General features: G+C 42.9%; 1 protein-coding gene across 2 annotated transcripts in view; it reads right to left on the bottom strand.

The window, feature by feature from the left end:
- Nucleotides 1–209: 209 nt before the first annotated feature.
- Nucleotides 210–17,330, bottom strand: part of TSHZ2 (teashirt zinc finger homeobox 2) — a 220,884-nt gene continuing 203,763 nt past the window's right edge. The window contains exon 3 of one of the 2 annotated variants that reach the window (XM_050314012.1): nt 210–9,517. In XM_050314012.1, the coding sequence (XP_050169969.1) occupies nt 9,516–9,517 (2 nt within the window). In that variant the 3' untranslated portion in view covers nt 210–9,515. The remainder of the gene's footprint in view (nt 9,518–17,330) is intronic. The other variant, XM_050314010.1, reaches the window with a different exon arrangement.

The following is a 17,330-nucleotide window of genomic DNA, read 5'->3' on the forward strand; positions in this document are numbered from 1 at the left end:
CTCTGCACCACCAGTGCAGGGCGGTGTCGTTGGGGATTTTCCCCTCTTTTCCTCACTTCAAGTGATTATTATATCAGGAAGAGAGGAGACTGCTAGAAATTGTTCGTGAGTTTTACCGAAACAGGCACATTCCTGTAGTTTTGTTTCGTTTTTTTTTTTTTCACTCCCACAGCCCCTCCAGGTCAGTCTTTTTCTTTCTCCGCAGAGAAAGAAGGGAAAAAAAAAAAGAAAGAAAGAAAAGAAAAACCCACACAAAAATCAATCCATCAAATGTCATTACAGATTTATTAAGCCTGATGTAGAAAGACTTTTAACAGTAACATCTTCAGAAAGCATAAAAAGAGCACTTCTGTTCAGTCTTGTGCTTTGAAAATCTAAATATATTTTTATCATATAAATAATTCTTTTCATGTTTTAAGTGCATCTGTTTTTTTTTTCTTTTTTTTTTTTTTCTCTTTCCCTTTTCAAATTTCCATTTTACAATTGGCCAAAACTGAAGCCTGCATTGACTGAAATGAAGCCATTTGCAAAGCTAATGATGTTGTGAAGCATGTCTATGGTGAGCCATATCAGCTAGATTTCAGAAAGGTAGTTCAATGAGTGCAGCATTAAAATGAGGGACAGCCTCCAGCAAAATCATAATTGAACACACCCAAGTCCTTAATGTCTGCAGTTGGGTTTCCTGATGCAAATTACGATAACATTTCAGATGTGAGCAGTTGCTTTCCAGTAGCTGCAGTGGAAAAGAGACATTTTATGCCACAAAGGAAAGAATTACCATGTTTAAAAATGTAAATAATATATGTATAGAAACCTTTTTTATGGAAATGAGGCATTCAGGATTATGTGAACAGTTTGGGCTATTTTTTTTTTTTCCCTTTTAAACACAACAGATAAAGATGTGTGATCTATTATTCAGGGCTTTAATTACAGTTCTAAAACTGCAGTGATTTTATTAAAAAAAAAAAAAATCCCTGGGCATAAAAAGTAATGTTTTCTGTGAGAAAGTTGAGGGATTTTTTTTTTTTTTACAATGTATTTACCGTGGTGAAAATACAGAACAAAAAATAAAATCACCCTTAATAGATTTCAATGCTGCAAAATCATACACAGAAATACATCTTAAATGCTCTGGAATAGAGTCATCTTCCTGTAAATCAGAAAAGGCCTTAGATAAATAGGTTTGACCTGATTTAAATTTAATGAGATACATAGTCCTGATTGTTAATAATTGGTTTGGGGGAACCCAAAACAATAAAAGCAATAATCTCCTGGAGTATAAATTATACGAATTTATTTAGCAATCAACCATGGGTGGGGGGGAGGGGAAAAGCCATTACCATTATCAATTTGTTTAGTTTAAGTTAGTTATAATAAACAAATAATTGGAAGCAAAATTGCCAGCCAGGCTTTTGGAAAGACAGTAAATATTGGGAAGGTGTGTGTGTGTGATGAAGCTCTGGGGCCACTAGATGGTATGGTCCTCCCAGCAGAAAGGGCTTTTTCCTGGAGAAGGACCATTCATAATCACCCAAACCAAGTGAAACATGGTTTTGATTAAAACAGCCTGTTGGCTCAATAATCTTAGTAATTTTAAAAACATCCTTAATGTGGAAGAAGAACACTGCAATGTCAGAAATGGCCTTGGGGCCCATTATAAACAGCAACAAAATAAATAAGGAGAAGAAATGAGGGGTCATGAAAACAAAATTAAGCTAATGTTTCAAATTTTGACAATTATGAATTGTTCCTCCAAGAAGACATTAAAAAAAAATAATTCAGGCACTATTAGATAAAATACAAAGAGAATAATTGTACATGTATGAGTTTCCCATGGGACTAAGCATGCTTTAAAAGCAAAACTTGACTTAGATTTCCCCTCTTCCCCCCCGCCCCCCTTTCTAGCCAGCAACTGGGCAGGTCTCATGCAAACACAGACTTGCTTCTCAGAGTTCCTCCAAAAACTCGTCTCTAATTCCTTTATGAGCCATTAAAAGATGATGACCAAGAAAACAAACAAACAAAAATTACAAGCATATTTTCTATTGGGGAAAAAAAAAATAAAAGAAAATAATATCCCCCGTTATGGACCAATTTTTTTCCCCTTCTTTTTTTGTTAGGAAACCGAAACAAGCAAATATAACAAAATCTGTGTTCATAACATGGCAATATAGTTAATATATACAAATATGTACAGTATAAAAATGCATCAAAGGCGCAGCTTTTCATCCCAACAAGCTGCAGTGCCCGAGGAAGAGCAGCTTGGCCCCCCCTCCACTCTAAGTTACAGGCAATATGTTCTATACAGCATGCACTGGTTACAAAATCAGTGCAGAGCACTGAGACATTCTACAGAGAAAGTCACTGTGAGTCCTCTCCAAGGGAGTCCCGTTGGTTTGTTCGTATAAAAAATGTGGTTCATCTTTCCTTTTTGCCATTTGGAGTATATACATATTTTTTTTCTTTTTTTTTTTTTTTTTTTTTTTTTAAACAGAAATGAGTTTTTGATTCTTTACTTTTCTCACCGTTTTTGAAATTAAATTCCAGCCCTAACACCACAGGTCACAGATGGGACCTGAAAATGCTGCCAGTAACAAACGTGGGCAGGGGCAGAGCAAACCCATCCAATTTCCTGTTATGGCCAACTATGCTCTTTTCTTTAAATGGGGGTGGATCTCTCGTGATTCCTGCTGACAGATTCCAGATAATAAAACCCAAAATCAAACATACAGAGTAAAAAAAAACAAAACCCACAAAAATCCACCAGAGGATTAAGGAGTGGTGCCTGAGCACGAGACAAAAGGGGGTATTGTACCAGGGACAGGACGGAGAAGTACCCTGAGCCAGATAAGAACTGTTGAGCTTGTCAGCTTTTGCAACCTGTATTGCACATCCCAGCCTTTGCTGCGTTGTAAAGCCAAAATCCTGCCCTGCTCATCCCGCAGGTCCTGCTGCCAGCAGTGCCCGGCTGGTCCCTCAGCCAGGGGCAGGAGGAGATGCACAAACACACCCAGGTGTGCCCGTGTCTGCACACCCACGGTGCATGTAGGGGGTACATCTGTAGCTACCTGCATATCCACACAGAGATATGCATTGATTTAATGTTACATGGACCAGGTGAAAGTGAAAACATTGCCCACATCAATCCTCCACGCTGGAGACAGTTGTGTGGATGTTTCCACACCGTGAATCCCTGGGGATGGGGACAGCATTCCCTGCCTTTAACGGAGCTGCGTTTTTCCAAGGTGTTATTTTCATTTTCTTCTTGAAATACTGCTCTTTTTTTTCTTTCTCTCTCTGCTATCTCATCTAAGAAGTATAATGAGAGAATTTGTTGCCTTTACTTAGATCAAAAAAGGAAAAAAAAAAAGAAGTTTGCTCAGCGAGATGGTGTGAACTGAAGTGGGGATGTACGATCCGCCAGGATTAGTATTTAATCTGTTGTCTCAAACAGGGCTTTTTACAAAGGCCTGGAGACATTTCATGAGCTGAGAGGGATGATGAACTGGAAGTTTATTACTCTGCAGTTAAGTCCAGTGGTAAAGCAAGTTCACTTTTAAAAATACTCTCCATGAAATTATTGTGCAGACACTTTGGTGCAAGAAACAACAGTGTCGTATTAAACTTCATCTGCTCTTCACTTTTTTTGCCAGCATAGTCAAAACAAAAAAACACCACTAGTGTAAACTGGAGGATATTGGGATAAAGGTGCTTGCACTGGGATAAAAGTGGTCCAGCAAAACAGAAGGAGCTGTACCAGTATAAAGTGCTTTATAGTGATACAACTGGTTTTCCATCAGAACTTTTACCAGCATAGTCACATCAACACCAAAGTTTTGCTATCTGCTCCCTGACATAACTCTGAACCTTCTGAAGTGCAGCAGGTTTAATTTGCCTGGAGATAGAGGCTGTTTGCTGAAGTTGTTTTCAAAACTGCCTAAACACGTTGGGAATGCAAGGTTAGGACCACGAGGACAGTGTTTGGTGCTGTGCAGACAGAGGGTAAATCTCCTGAATTTGAAGGAGTGGCTCTGGATTTACACTGGAATAAACCCATCCAGAATCTGGCTTCTGTTTTTTAGACATTGGACTGAAACCAAATCAGAGGGAGGAGGTTGCAGGGACGATCAGGGAGGTGCTGGCAGGACGTGGCACAGCACGTGTGGGATGCAAAGGTAAGTCAGCTTCTGTTCTCAATGTTTTATTCTTTCACTTACCCTCAGAACAGAATTGGAGAATAAAAATTCTAAATTCTGTGTGCTTGTGTGAAGCCAACCACTATAGGAAATAATGAAGAAAAGAGGAAAATCCAGGAGAGCATTTCTTTCCGGAATAACAACCTTGTGGCTCACCCAGGGCCTTCAACAGACAGATCTTGGCTTCAGGTGCAGACAAATTAGGACCTCGGTTTGATGAAATGTGAATTGAAGTCTGCCTTTAGATGCATGTCATTTATTCACTTATTACAAGTCTAAAACTATTACAGATTGCTGTGGTGCAATCTGTCACATAACACAATGGTCAGAGGTTGGGCTCCATGACTGTGGGGGTCTTTTCAAACCTAAATGATTCTATGGTATAAAAAAGGCTCAGTTTGCACCCACCAGTGTCCAACTCAAACTCTTCAGCACCATTATGGAAAAGTTCTTAGTTCTAGTGAAATTCAAGACCCTCTTGCTCACCATTCCCAACTGAGGACAGAGCTTTGGCAACAAGGAAAGTTGGGATAAATTGTGAGTGGCAGCAGGAAACCCAGGGGAGCAAAACCACAGTGTCAGACCCTGCTGTCAGACACCCAGAGAGAAGCTGGTCTGAGGGCCCCTCTTGGGAGGTCAGTACCCAGGAATTACAGCTCTATAGCTCCCCACACGACTTCCTAGGAGCACAAATAATGTGTCAGGCTGTGAGAAGATGGGCACAAACCAGTAGCACTTTGTTCCCAATGCATGGAGGTGGCTGGATCGGTGCTCTTGCTTGGGGACAGATGGCCTTTAAAGCCTGCTGTAATTGCAACATATTGATCTGGAATCTGTGATCAATACTGTCTTTATAGAGAGAATTTTAAATATAAATTGCATCGTATATCTGTTGGGGAAGACAAAAGGGCTGTGTGATGGAGATCCACCTCTGCTCCAGCCTGGGAGTTATGATGGCACAGGGAGAGGGGACGCGGCCTCAGCACAGCCTGGCCTTGGGGGCTGAGCAGAGTCAGTTCTTCAATCTCTGCCAAAAATCATCTTCATTCCCTTGGTTATTTAAATAGGTTTGAGCCCAAAATAATATCCACAGCACAGCCAAACCATGGGCTGCCCTGAGCTGCTGTGCTGGCACGTGCTGGATCAGGAACCAGCACAGAACCAGTGTCCCCCCAGAGAACTCCCATCAGAGCTGCCCCAGGCCAAAACTCCCTTACTTCTCTATTTCCTGCTCACTCAGGGCAGCTTGTTTTCCATGGATCTTTCCATGGATGTTCCCAGTGGGAACATCCCCTTTCTGTTTTAGAAACTAAACTGTGGGGATAAATCAATCAACAAATATGGCAGTTTATCAAAACATGGTTAAGGAAAGAAAAAAAGACCAAAAGTTAGGGAAACAATCCTTGCCATGATAATGAGTAAGAGATGATTTGATAGCCTGGAAAACTGGCTTGGAAGGCTTCAACGCCTATCCTGCTAATATATAATTATTGATTTTAAAAATGACTTTTTATATCCTCCTTGATCTCTAAAAAAAGCAAGGGAGGTCAGTCTTGTAAATACTTTTACAACTAGGTAATAAACCCCATGACAACTTGCATTGACAAGTAATTACTGGGCAGGTTTGTTAGCAGATGCTCAAAGATTTTTTTTTTTAACCCAACAATTATTATTGTACTAATGACAGCCATTTTTAAAGTTAAGTGTCCTTCTCCCTCTCAGCTTAAATAATAAGAGCCTGGAAAAAACACCTGAGACTGATCCACTGAAATTCTTATACATTAGGCTCCAAAGGGATGCTAATTGCATCTCCCTCTTTTAAAATAGAACAATTTTTTAAAGGTGATATGGCTTATTTTGACATGGGTGGTGGTGGGAAGGGAGCTGTGGTTTCTGAATAAATCTCTCAAAGCAGGGTAACAATTCTCACTGCTTTATTGCAGTGCAGGAGCACAAACAGCTTGGATATGTGGTGTATCAATATGCCACTTGTTAATAAGCAAGGACGTGAATCATAAATATTCGGCTGTTTGATCACCAGGCTTTTAATTAATGTTTTGATGATCTCCAATAAGAATAAAAGTCAGAGCGATAGATATTGAGTAGCTGCGACAGAGAAAAGATGCAATGATTTTCTGTGTTACCTGATTTATATGACAGATAAACTATCAACTCATCCAGTTCCACACAGAGAAAGAGAGAGATGTACATTTTCTTTTTTTATATCATATTGTAAAAAAAAATAAAATAAAAAACCAGTTAATTCAAATGTGTACCTAAAACGTTCCCAGAGGACAGCAGTGCCGGCAGAACGAGCGAGGCTTAGCTCTGTGTAATGAAGGTTTGTGGCCACGTTTTTAAATGAAGTAGCTGTTCCCACACTTGCCTGTGCCAGAGCAAATGCTCCTGAGCAGAACCTGCTGCTGGGATGGCCTGACCTCCCTCAGGGGAACTGGCCCTCCCAAAATCTCCCCAGAGGTTTGCAGCTCTGGGGTCCCAGGTGCTGGCAAGGCAGGGCTGTGGGGTTTTTGCTGCTCACTGGCTATGGGGCACCAGCAAAGCCTCTGTTCTGCCAAAATTGAGCAGCTGGTGACCTCAAGAGCCCCAGCCCTGGTTGCTGTGGGCTCTCGGGGCCTCCTTTTTTGAGAAGAGGCTCCTGGCACCTGCGCGTGTTGGCATCCGTGTGGCTCAGCCACGGCCACAGGGGACAAACCCCACTGCACGGAGCAGGCAGCAAAACACCAGCACCAGGGCACAGCATCAGGAACTTCACCCACTGGGTGCTGCAACAAGCCAAATATTTTTTCTGTGCACCCGAAAGCTCAGGGAAAGGAGCAGGCCTGGAGACACACACGTGGTTTGTCCCAAGTGGTGATTTACTGCGGCACTCACGGCCTTTGGGTCCACACCACAGGCCCCACCTTGGGCAACTTCAGCAAATAACTCTGACCTGGGCTGTGCAATTTAACAGCTTCTGAGGAGCTCAATGCTAATGCATTGATTTTGCTTTAATAGAATTTTGTTGTCAATGGCCGGTGCTCAGCACGGTACAGGCTTCAATCTTAACCCATCTGAAGGCTCTGCTCGTTTCCAGTTGAGCTCCGTTCATTTCCAGTTGAATAGGTTAAGCAAAGACAGACCTCACTGTTCTCAATTCACTTTATGATCCTCCCATCATAAAAAATAATATCAGCACCTTGCTTTTCATGTCAGAACTACATTTGAGCTGCTATTCCCTATGCCCATGAGTAAATCCCATAAAAGCCGCCCCGTTGTACTGTCGCTATTTTTCCTTGTGGATGATTGATTGATGGATGAGTGCTGACACTTCAATGAAGCTATTTCGACTGCCATCTCAATCCGATGATGTGAGGGGTATATTTTCTGTCCATGCCTCATTACTTCAGAATGACATTCCTGGAACTTCATTTACTTTTTCCCTCCTTCCCTCAAGCGCCATATTTTTTCCCATCTAGGTTATGCATGCCATAAAAAAAGCAATTTGCTATTATATGTGGCATAAGGGCAACACTTTCCCTAGGAGGTAAATAAGAAAGGCCTTTTTTTCTCCTCCATGTTGAGTTTAGGGATCATGTCAAAATTTCCCAAGCAGTGCCAAAACAGGCCCTTCTGCACAAGCCACGGGGGATGAACACATTCAGCCTGATTTTGTGAATGCTGCACTTCAATTATGTCCTTGAACATCGAAAACAAAACAACAGTAAAAGACACCCCAAAGCCCCCTCTCATTTGAGAAAGAGCCTCTTCTCCACTTGTGCCTCGCATACTTTGAATATTTCATTGACCACGGAATAACGATTTACAACTTGATCCAGACTTATTTTTCCTTGGAGAATAGGGGAAGTTCATCGTTAAATGCAGAGATGGATTTGTCTACTGGAGGTTGCTTTTGCTGAGCGAGAGTAAACAGGGCTGTGCCTGGTTTTCCAAGCAGTGCACTAGGAAACAGGAGACTTGTGTCATTGGCATATCCTGGAAGAGCCTGGGAGTTGACTCGGGACCCGATTTTAATCTGTGTAATACAGTATTCCCGTTAATAATAATGTATAATTAAGACATCCGTTAAAAATCCATAACGTTAATTTAATGGAGAAAATCTAATACAGTTCTATTGGAATTTTTACGTTAAATTAACTTTAACGGGCTTTTAATGGATGTCTTAATTAGATCTCATTATTAACGTGAATATTCCACAAATTAAAATTGGGACCTCAAAGTTTTAATGAAAAAAGTTCCAAGCACAAATTCGGAATTGCCATCTTTGTAGCCCCCTTCTCCCCAGGTCCTGGTGGACTTGAAGGCACAGCACAGAACACGGACACCAGATTCTGATCCCATTCGTGGTGACATAAATCCAAAATAACTCCACTGGCTGCAACAGAGAGTTTCAGATTTACACTCACCTAAATGAGAAAGGAATTCTACTTTTCTTCATTTATATCTATATATAGATACTTATCTAGTGATATTTATATATAGATATAGCTATATTTATATAACGTTCAATAATCTAACAATAGTGCTTTTGTTTAAAAATCCCTCCATCCCATATGTCTCGTCATAAACCACAATGGAGATTTAAATATATATATATATCTGAGGAATAAAACAAACTGAAAATAATCCATTTCAAACAAATCTTTGGCAGCAACATGGTTAAGCATAACTATTTGAACAACTTGCACAGAAGATTAACATTGTTCAGAGGTTTTTTGGCTCAGAATCTGTTTTAACTTAATAATTCTTGTACTTACTGTGATGTATTGATCCCTAGTGCAATGACTGGATTGGGCAACCCAGGTGCAACAGTAATAGCTGCACAGAATAGAAACATTTCCTTTAGACAAACTATCCCAAAGGGGTTATAAATAGGAAATGGACATTACCATGAAAAGTAAAGCTTCCAAAGTGACTGCATCTTGTGTAGCACACTTGGAAATTAAACTATGAAGATTTTTTTTTTTTCCTGTCAAGTGTTACAAATTGACGAAATAAGTACATCAATGTTCTCAGTCATTATCTTACTTCAGTGGCACTTTGTTTCAGTGACAGCAAAAAGGGACAGTGGAGACCAGACAGCCCCAGTGCAGTTTATCAATGAAAATCTAATATTGTCCATAAGCAGGGGAGTGGAAATCAATACTTCATTACCAAATTGTTAGTGAGGATGAAGAAGAATAGCAGGAGTTTTTTTGGCAGTCTTCTGGGTCCGGGTTGCTGTGAGTTCAGTGTCAGGGCCGGAGTGACGTGCAGGGCTGGGCGGGAGGCTGGGCTGGAGAGCTGGGACTAAGGCATTCGTCCTGCAAGCACAACAACAACAGCCACTGTCACCACGTTGTACTGACTATGTACCCTCAGCCACAGAAATTCCTGGAAATGAGTCAGCTTTGCTTTACGTTGTCCACCCACAGGCTCGCAGAAGGCAAGGACACAGAGGTGGGAACAAAATCCCAGCTCGTTGTGTCTGCAACTGCACAGGGATTTGTTGGCAAACTCCAGCTGGTGCTGTGGCTCTGCCTGGTGCACCAAGCACTTTGCATCTCTGCTTTCCCCTCGTGTTGCTGAAACCAGAACAATGAACTCCTTTCTACAGCCAGCCAAGAACATACTCTAAAATCCTCATGGTGCTTTGGACATCTTCAGTACCCACATGGTGTTTAGTTACTGTGTTATTTCTGTTGTTGTGGCACTTCCCCAGCATTAAAAGCCACTGTTCTTCCAAAGGACCTTTTTCCATTCTGCAGCTGCTAAAAGTGCTAAGTGACTCAAGTTGTGAAGTTACTGCTACACAGAGACAGAGGGGGCTTGTTTTATTTAATTTCAAGATGTGGGTTTAAAAGTTCAGCCCAAAGTTGAGTTCTGTTTTGCTTGTAACCTGGGAGAAAGACACTGAGAAAAGCAGGAGGAAAAAACAACTGGAAAAATAGGGTGAGAAATGGGGCAGGCAGTAAGTAGAGTGAAAGTCAAAGCAGAGAGAGAACAGAGGAAAAAAAAAGACCAGCAGTGAGCAAAGAGAAATATCTTACTGAAAAATACATTATCTGTTCAAGGCCATGGATAGTTCAGCAAACACAACTCAAACCCTGCGGTGTGTTCCCTGTGTTCTGGCTAAATCAACTGGAAATTCGGTAGTAGCTTTATTTAAAGTAAAATAAACTCAGCCTCTCAAGAAAATTCCATATGAAAACAAAAAAGTCCATTGACTTCATGCTATTTAGTTTATAATTTGGTCTGTTTTACAATATCTTCACCTTTTCAGTTTTCACAGCGATGCTGAGTTTTGCACTGGCAACCCAAACCTGCTGTGGAGAAACTGTTGGAAGGGAAGAAGAGGTTTTGGCAGCTGAATGTAGAGACTTTTGGCAACTGGGGATGCATGGAAGCCAGTTTGAAATTGTGGTGAATGCCTTAAATCATTATTCCCACTTAAAATGTATTTAAAGCAACCTATGTTGACACTTCAGAATGTTGTCTTTAGGTTTCAGGGGTAAGGCTCTGGAGCTGTTCACACCTTGCAAAGCCATTATTTTTCACTGCAGAAGGGCAAAGCTGTGCCAGTTTACACCTTGTTGAGACTAGAAAGAAATCCAGAGGCCTTGCTATTGTAAGGTCTGGAGCTGGAACAGAGCAACACCACGAGCTGCTGTGGCCAAGTTCTCGCTGAGGAATCACCACTGCAAACGGTCCAAGTGCAGCCCCCGCGGGTGGCACAGGAATTTGGCTTCACCTTTGCAAGCAGATGTTTGCAGCCCTCACTAGGGTGGAAAACTACCTGTGAGATGCCACCTTAGTCCTGCCTTGGGTCACACCAAGCCCTGAAGCATCTGCCTCCCTCATGGATGTGGGATACCAACACCGTGGGCTGGTCCCACATGGGCCAACAGGAGGGGCAGTGGTGACACAGCTCAGTGCAGCAATGATGGCTCTCAATTAGCTCAACTCTGCCCCCAGAACATCGATCAGGACAATTAAGCAGCGGGTAAAGTGCTAAATGTGGGAAGGAGTCCTGAAGTTACTGCAGAGCACTGGTTCCCTGCCAGAGGGAAGTATTTATCAGGGGCTTAGATTGGAAGAATGAAAAGCCAAACTCCTGCCTCCTTTTCTTCTTGTTTCATTGTGAGGAAGACCCTGAGGTTTTGGATTACACCAGCTGTAAATTCAGCACAGCAATATTCCTGGTCACTCCCATGTCACAAGGGGAGCGTGCACAGAGCAGCACTAAGGACACTGTTAGCCCAGGGCAGAGCTGTTCAGAGGCACATCAGTCAGGGAGGAGATCCACAAGAAACTCTTCTGGCAAGAAATAAACTTTTAAGGCTCAGTGTCCATGTACTTGACTAATGGTAACATCTATGCACAAGTAAAATCAATTGAGACTTGGCATTGATTTCCATGGGATAAGTACTTCACCCCTAAGGTCTTTTGGCCAACTGAAGTCTCCATCCTTGTGGTTTTCTTTTTCTTTTTCTTTTTTTTTTTTTTAATTTTATTGATACCTCTGCAGGCTGGGACAGGACTTTGGAAAATTAATTAGTGTGAGCCCTGATCAATAGGGGTCATAGTTTATGTATTTCATTATCAAGTCTGTAAGAGATTCGGGGAGTATGTGGAGAGCTTGTCACCCACAGTCAGGGCACAGCCACTTGGATGTTCAAACAGCACTTGATGGGCAAAGTCTGCTTCTTCCCGGGCAGCAGCAGACTTTGTTCAGGTACAGTTCAGTTCAACCTGTACCATAAAGAAAACTCCATCATTTAAATTGTCATGAAAATGGAGTTGGAGGTGCTCATTGTACTGAGGTGTTGTACAGCATATGTGAAATATCAGTTGCAGATACTGAAGCTTTGCTTTTATTTAACACTAATTATCAAGCCATCAACAGCTGTAAGGTCGTATCTGTTTGAATGCGGATATGTCAGGACTTAGGATTCCTTCTAACAACAGCATTCCCACTCCTTGTCTGTGGCACAGCTTCCCTCTCCTCATTCAAACCTCGACATAAAAACACAGCTGTGAAACCCCTGAAACTAGGAACTCAGACATGTTTGCAGCCCGACACAACTGCCAAGGGCACGCCAGCAGCTCATGGGCTGTGTCCGGCCTGGGCTGGCTCCGGCTGCTCGGCTGGCCCTGCACAGCTCCTGCTTCACAGAGCCACACTCAGCATACCCTCACACATCCCAAACCACTCCTTACACATCCCAAACCACTCCTTACACATCCCAAACCTCTTCTCACACATCCCAAAACTCTTCTTGCACATCCTAGACCCTGTGCTTTCTCTGCTCTCTCTGGTGTCTCATTTTCCCTTTTCTCCACGGCCACACCAAGGAATGATGTGGCTTCCTGGGGCTGGACAAAGTATTTCACAGAATACTCTGAGTTGGAAGGGACCCACAAGGATCACTGAGACCAGCTTTGGCTTTTTTTAAGTGGATCAAACAGGGATCAGACCCACAACCTCAGTGTTCTTAGCACCATGCTCTGACCAGCTGAGCTCATCTCAGGACACGAGCTGCCTGCTCAGGGGACGGTTTCCAAATCACAGAGTTAGGGAATCACAGAGTGGTTTGAGCTGCGAGGCACCTTAAAGATCATCTCATTCCAACCCCCTGCCCTGGGTTGGAACTACACCAGGTTGCTCCAAGCCCCATCCAACCTGGCCTGAAGCACTTGCAGGAATGGGGCATTCACAGCTTCTCTGGGCAACCTGTGCCAGTCACCACCCTCACAGTAAAGGGTTTCTTCCATGCATCTAACCTAAATTTCCACTCTTTCAGTTTGAAGCCATTCCCCCCTGTCCTGTCACTCCTGATGAAGAGTCCCACTCCAGCTTCCTTGTAGGCCCCTTCAGATAGTGGAAGGCTGCTGTGAGGTCCTTCCAATATCTGAAGTCCTTTGTTTGGAGATCGCTGTCACTGTTTGCGTTTTGGGATCTCCAGAAACACCAGCCTCTTCAGTGGCTGGTCCAAGGTGTGGTGGATCTCTAGAGCCAGGCAGATGACAGCAGGCTGATGTGTTTATAACATGTTCTTTGTACTTCCAGGTCTTTGCTAATATCATGTCACCATCTCCTATTTATGTAATGGTATAATAAAAATGAGAATTTTCATCTGTGATCCACCCCCCTCAGCCCATGGGAGTCTGCGGATCAAAACTTTGTCATGCTGCAGCTGTACCTGTAGTAATAAATTGCAGGACTCTTTAAAGGCCACGTAGGAAGACACAGACAGTCCCTTTGTGGTTACCAAACATGTTATCTCTAGATGTCATTTTTGACCTACTTTTGCTAGATTTTTGCAGCAGTGGAAAATCTGTTCCTTAAAGAACCATCCTTACCTAGATAGGGAGAAACCAGCAAATCTGGATATATTTTATTTCATTTAGGACTCCTCTCACCACGAATTACAATATTACAGGCTGTAAATGCCTTCTCGTTACCCATAATTATAACTAAAATTATATCAATCTAAACAGTAACTACTCAAATGATTCATCCTGATTGGGAGGAGCAGGCTCCCTTGAGTTATCCCTGCCCATCCATTTTAAAGCCTTGTGCAGGAATAGCTTTCCAGAAGGTCATTTAGCAGCGCATTAAATAAATAAACAGAACATATTTGTTTCAGAAAACACACTCTAGGAGGGTGGGAAAGCATTTGGGGAGAGGTAAGAATAACCCTCATGAAAACTAATACTTTCAGCTCTTCTTCGTCCTCTCTGAGGCTGCAGCACCCACCCAGGGACAGGCAGAGGCTCCACGTGGTGCCTGCAGGGAAAGGTTCTGCACACTGAAAGGTGCCACAAACCACCAGAGTCACCAGAAGGCCCCTGAGCCTCCCATGGCCCTGCAGAAGCCACCAGTCTTTGCATTTTCCACCTCAGCCATCAGCTACACAGAGAGGGAAGCGTGGAAAAGGGTGTCCTTTGCTGTAAAACATATATCTGTACTGTGATCCAAGCTCATGAGAGTGTGGAACAAGGCAAAGGAAAACAAATGTGGGCCCTAGCTCAGATGTTCCTGGGGTGTGTCTGCCTAAACACAAAACTCAGGGTGCTAACGCCCAGGTGGAGGAATGTAGAGACCTTGTTGCCTGGGCTGATGGAAACTACATTTAATAAAAACTCAAAGTCATTAAGTTATATTTATCTCAGAAAACTCCTTATTGAAGACACTTTGTTGAGGTCAAAGGCAGGTGAAAAGCCTCTGGACTGCAGCAGCAGGAAGCATCAGAGCCCACATCTGCATCTGGTGGAAGCACCTTCTCCGTGGGAGGTCAGAGAAGTTCTGCTGCTTTACCTCGCAAGAGTTTTGCAGTATTGAAGAAGAATCTACTTGAAATCTTCCCAAATAACCCCCAAACCTTGCCTTCAGAAACTTCTGCTACCTGTGCCTGTAGTTTGTATGACAGGTCTGTTATCTGTGGCCCTGGCTGAGCAGAAGTGTTAAGGAAATGTCTCGTGGTGTCGTGCACAGTGCAGGGAACACAGTGATCCATCTCTGCCAGGAACTAATGGCACTAATGGCACTAATGGCACCAAACTCCATGGCTGGGCACAGGTACAGCAATGCTGACATTGTAGGGCCATGCCTGTGCAGGCCCTTTATCAGTCCTGCCACCTGAGACCTAAGAGAGAGAGGCAAAAATTCTCCTGCATATATATTTTGTGTACAAAAATGATTCTATTTTTATATGTAAAAATATCTATGTATTTCTGGACACCAAGCAGCCCAGTCAGAGCTATGGATATGTGCAGCAGTGCTCAGCTCATGGGGGTTCTCAGACATCCCTGAACACACACCTCCAAATCCACCTGGACAACGTGAGAGCCCTGACCCCTCAGCACGAGCCCTTCCCAGAGGGATGGCAGATTCTGCTGCTGCTGGCTAGAAAAGGATCTGGGAATGTTTTAAAAGCAAGAGTGATGAGACACATCCCCAAAAAGCCAGAGGCAAATGAAAAGGGCAGCAAATGAAAGGGTGGAAGTGAACACTGCTGGCTGAAGTGCCCCATCCCTCCCTCTGTGTCCGCTCGGCAGAGCTGGCTGTACAGAGCTGTGGGGTAGGAGGCTGTTTAGGCAGGGAAAAATCAGCAATAATATCTGTTTCTCCTGATAGTTTGGGCAGCTCAGAGCTGTGGATGGGCCCAGGCAGCTGAAGCAGTAGTGGTGCAGGAGGGACAAGCAGCTCAGCCCCTCCTCAGTACTTGAAGGAAGCCCACAAGAGAGGTGCAGAGAGATTGTTTCCAAGGGCCTGGAGTGACAGGACAAGGGGGAAGTGGCTTCAAACAGCAAGAAAGTAGGTTTATGTTAGATATTAGAAAAAAATTCCTTTACCCCTGATCTCAGTGTGGCCTCGGGGTGACACAGGATACACACGTTTGATGACAAAGAGCACACAGGATGTCTCACAGGTACACAGGTGTATCCTGGTCCCCATGGTTACACCAGTGACCTGGTGTAACTGCTCCCCTGATTGCTTCTGCACAGGGACAAAGCCCAGTGCAGGGGTGCCTGGATGGATCACAGGCTTGGAAAGAGAAAAAAAATGCGAAAGAACAGTTAATTTTTATTTTTCCCTGTAAATAAAGCATAGCCATCAAATCCCAATGTATTTGGGAGCACATGTTATTGACAGCCTATTCTTGGAGAAAAGGAAAAAAAAAAAAAGTGGATTTTTTGGCAAAGTTTCCTAAAGATTAAATTGTTCATTGTACAGGGCACCATCTGCCCTTGGAGAGAGATTTAGTTGATGGCAGCTGCAACCAAAGTGTGGAAGATAAAGCTGAATTTCTGGTTTCTTTTCAACTAGCAACTGTCATTACAGGTCACATGCAAACTGTGTCATTTTCTGTGACAAGCAGGTTCTGTAGACTTGGGTGCTCGCTACATTTTAAACTGCCACCTGTATAGATCCCAGACAGAAACAGCTTTTGCAACACACCTTGAAAGACGTGAATTTAGAGCAGATAAGACCAAACAATTATGGATCAACCATCTGGACACTGACTGTGGGTCCCAGTCCTGGGTTTACATGGATGGAGGTCAGGAGGAACTTGTGGGTCACATAAAGGTAGATTCCCTCTATTAATTTGGGTGTTTAAAATTGGCATTTACAAGTGTTCACCCAACTGTTGCACAATTCCTCAACTGCCTCCTTGTTTCCCTTGTGGTGTAGTTCCCAGCTATATTAAACCCCACATTTTTTAAGCCCTGAAGAGAATCTCTAAATCACCAAACCAGAAGCTGTTGCTGGTGGGTTTTTTCCCAGCCCCACCTACGGGCTGTGACATCACTGCCAGGCAGCAAAGGCCACTTGAGAGTGGGGAGATGCTGATCTATCTCTGCATCTGAGCTACTTAAATATTAGACAAAACTTGTGCTGGTTAAAGCAAACCCCTCCAGGAAGGGATTTGTACCTCTTCCCTCTTTCCAGCACATTTTCACAAGAGAATGATGTTCCCTTTCTCCTTTGAACAAAACAGGAGGGGAGAAGTTAAGAGCACACTGGTAGATTTTATTAGGACTAAGAAACAAAGCAAAACAAAAAAGCAAACCCAAAGCTCTTCCCTTTCATCCCTGCCTTTCTATGAAAATGCCTTCATATTTCCAGGCTTGCTGACAATATTTCAGGATGGTACATCACACACCGTCTCGTCTGGAACAGCAGACATTGTCAGTGCTGGGAGACAACCACTCTCTGGTTTGTACTTCACAAAGATTCTGTATAAAGCACTTCTATAGAAAAAAAAAAAGAGTTTTGAAATTTGTGAGTCTCTTAGCCTTTCAGACAAGGATGAGTTCTGGTTAATTTTCTTCTGATGATTTCCACATTTTCTGCAAGAAAAACAACAGCTACTATTGCCTTAAGACAGACTGAACTAGTTGTAACATGCCTAGATATAAGATATCTTTTTTTTTTTTTTTTCCATGTGGAAGAATTTGCAGGACATGGATTTGTTCTTGAGTTTATTCTGTTCAGTTTAACTTGGTGGTCTTTTATCCTATTTTATCACAGTAGAACGGGATCATATTTTCAAACAGAAACTGCTACTGCTGGTAGGTTTTTAATCAATCTGGTGTGATTAAATCCATGCTTTTGGATAATAAGATTAA

Source organism: Myiozetetes cayanensis, unplaced genomic scaffold (genome assembly GCF_022539395.1).
Source record: "Myiozetetes cayanensis isolate MyiCay16 unplaced genomic scaffold, myiCay2020 scf19, whole genome shotgun sequence".
Taxonomy (NCBI): Eukaryota; Metazoa; Chordata; class Aves; order Passeriformes; family Tyrannidae; genus Myiozetetes; species Myiozetetes cayanensis.